A 686-nucleotide genomic window follows, 5' to 3' on the forward strand; every position below is an offset into this window, starting at 1 on the left:
AACACTACCAGTATCCATCCTACATCACCAGGAACCATCAAACAGTTCCTCGTATATCGAACATTACCAGTACCCATCGAACAGTAACTACAACCATCCAACACTTACTATGCCCATCAAATATTCACTATATCCATCAAATATTCACTACACTTATCGAACACTACCAGTATCCATCCTACATCACCAGGAACCATCAAACATTTACTTGTATATCGAACATGACCAGTACCCATCAAACATGACCAGTACCCATCAAACACTCACTACAACCATCCAACGTTTACTACAACCCCCAAATACTCACTACATCTATCGAACGCCACCGGTACCCACCGCGTCCCCCCTGCTCAAACCCCCGTGGTGATGCTTGGGAAGAAGCCAGTCTCAGTCTTATCTCGTGCGCGTCTTTCGCAGTCTTTTGGCCCTACCGCCAGGGCCCTTGGCCCGCATGTCTAGGGCCAGATAGGTTGCGCGGCCCCGCGGCCGCAATCGTGGGCCCGGCAGTTCCACCGAGATTCGCCCCGCGCGCCCCCACGCCCAGCTTTTTCAGGGCCGTTCGGCCCCAGGCGCCATCCCCAGCACCGCCCCATGTTCGCACCCCAGCGCGGCCCCATTGTCCCCATTGGCCCTCCACACAAGGCCTCCACACGGGGCCTCCACACAGAGCCGTTTTCTCGCGGCGG

The 686-nt window shown here is 55.2% G+C and overlaps 1 protein-coding gene across 1 annotated transcript; it reads left to right on the forward strand.

The window, feature by feature from the left end:
* The first annotated feature begins 96 nt into the window (after positions 1-96).
* On the forward strand, positions 97-529 carry METBIDRAFT_30517 (uncharacterized protein). Its single transcript, XM_018855651.1, has one exon. It carries the CDS (start codon positions 110-112, stop codon positions 365-367), a length of 258 nt encoding a protein of 85 aa, XP_018714663.1. The 5' UTR covers positions 97-109; the 3' UTR covers positions 368-529.
* The last annotated feature ends 157 nt before the right edge of the window (positions 530-686 follow it).

The sequence above is a fragment of the Metschnikowia bicuspidata genome, assembly GCF_001664035.1.
Source record: "Metschnikowia bicuspidata var. bicuspidata NRRL YB-4993 chromosome Unknown METBIscaffold_1, whole genome shotgun sequence".
Classification (NCBI taxonomy): domain Eukaryota; kingdom Fungi; phylum Ascomycota; class Pichiomycetes; order Serinales; family Metschnikowiaceae; genus Metschnikowia; species Metschnikowia bicuspidata.

Coding starts and splice junctions, on each gene's coding strand:
- METBIDRAFT_30517 (XM_018855651.1), top strand. CDS start 110: ATGCCCATCAAATATTCACTATATCCATCAAATATTCACTACACTTAT.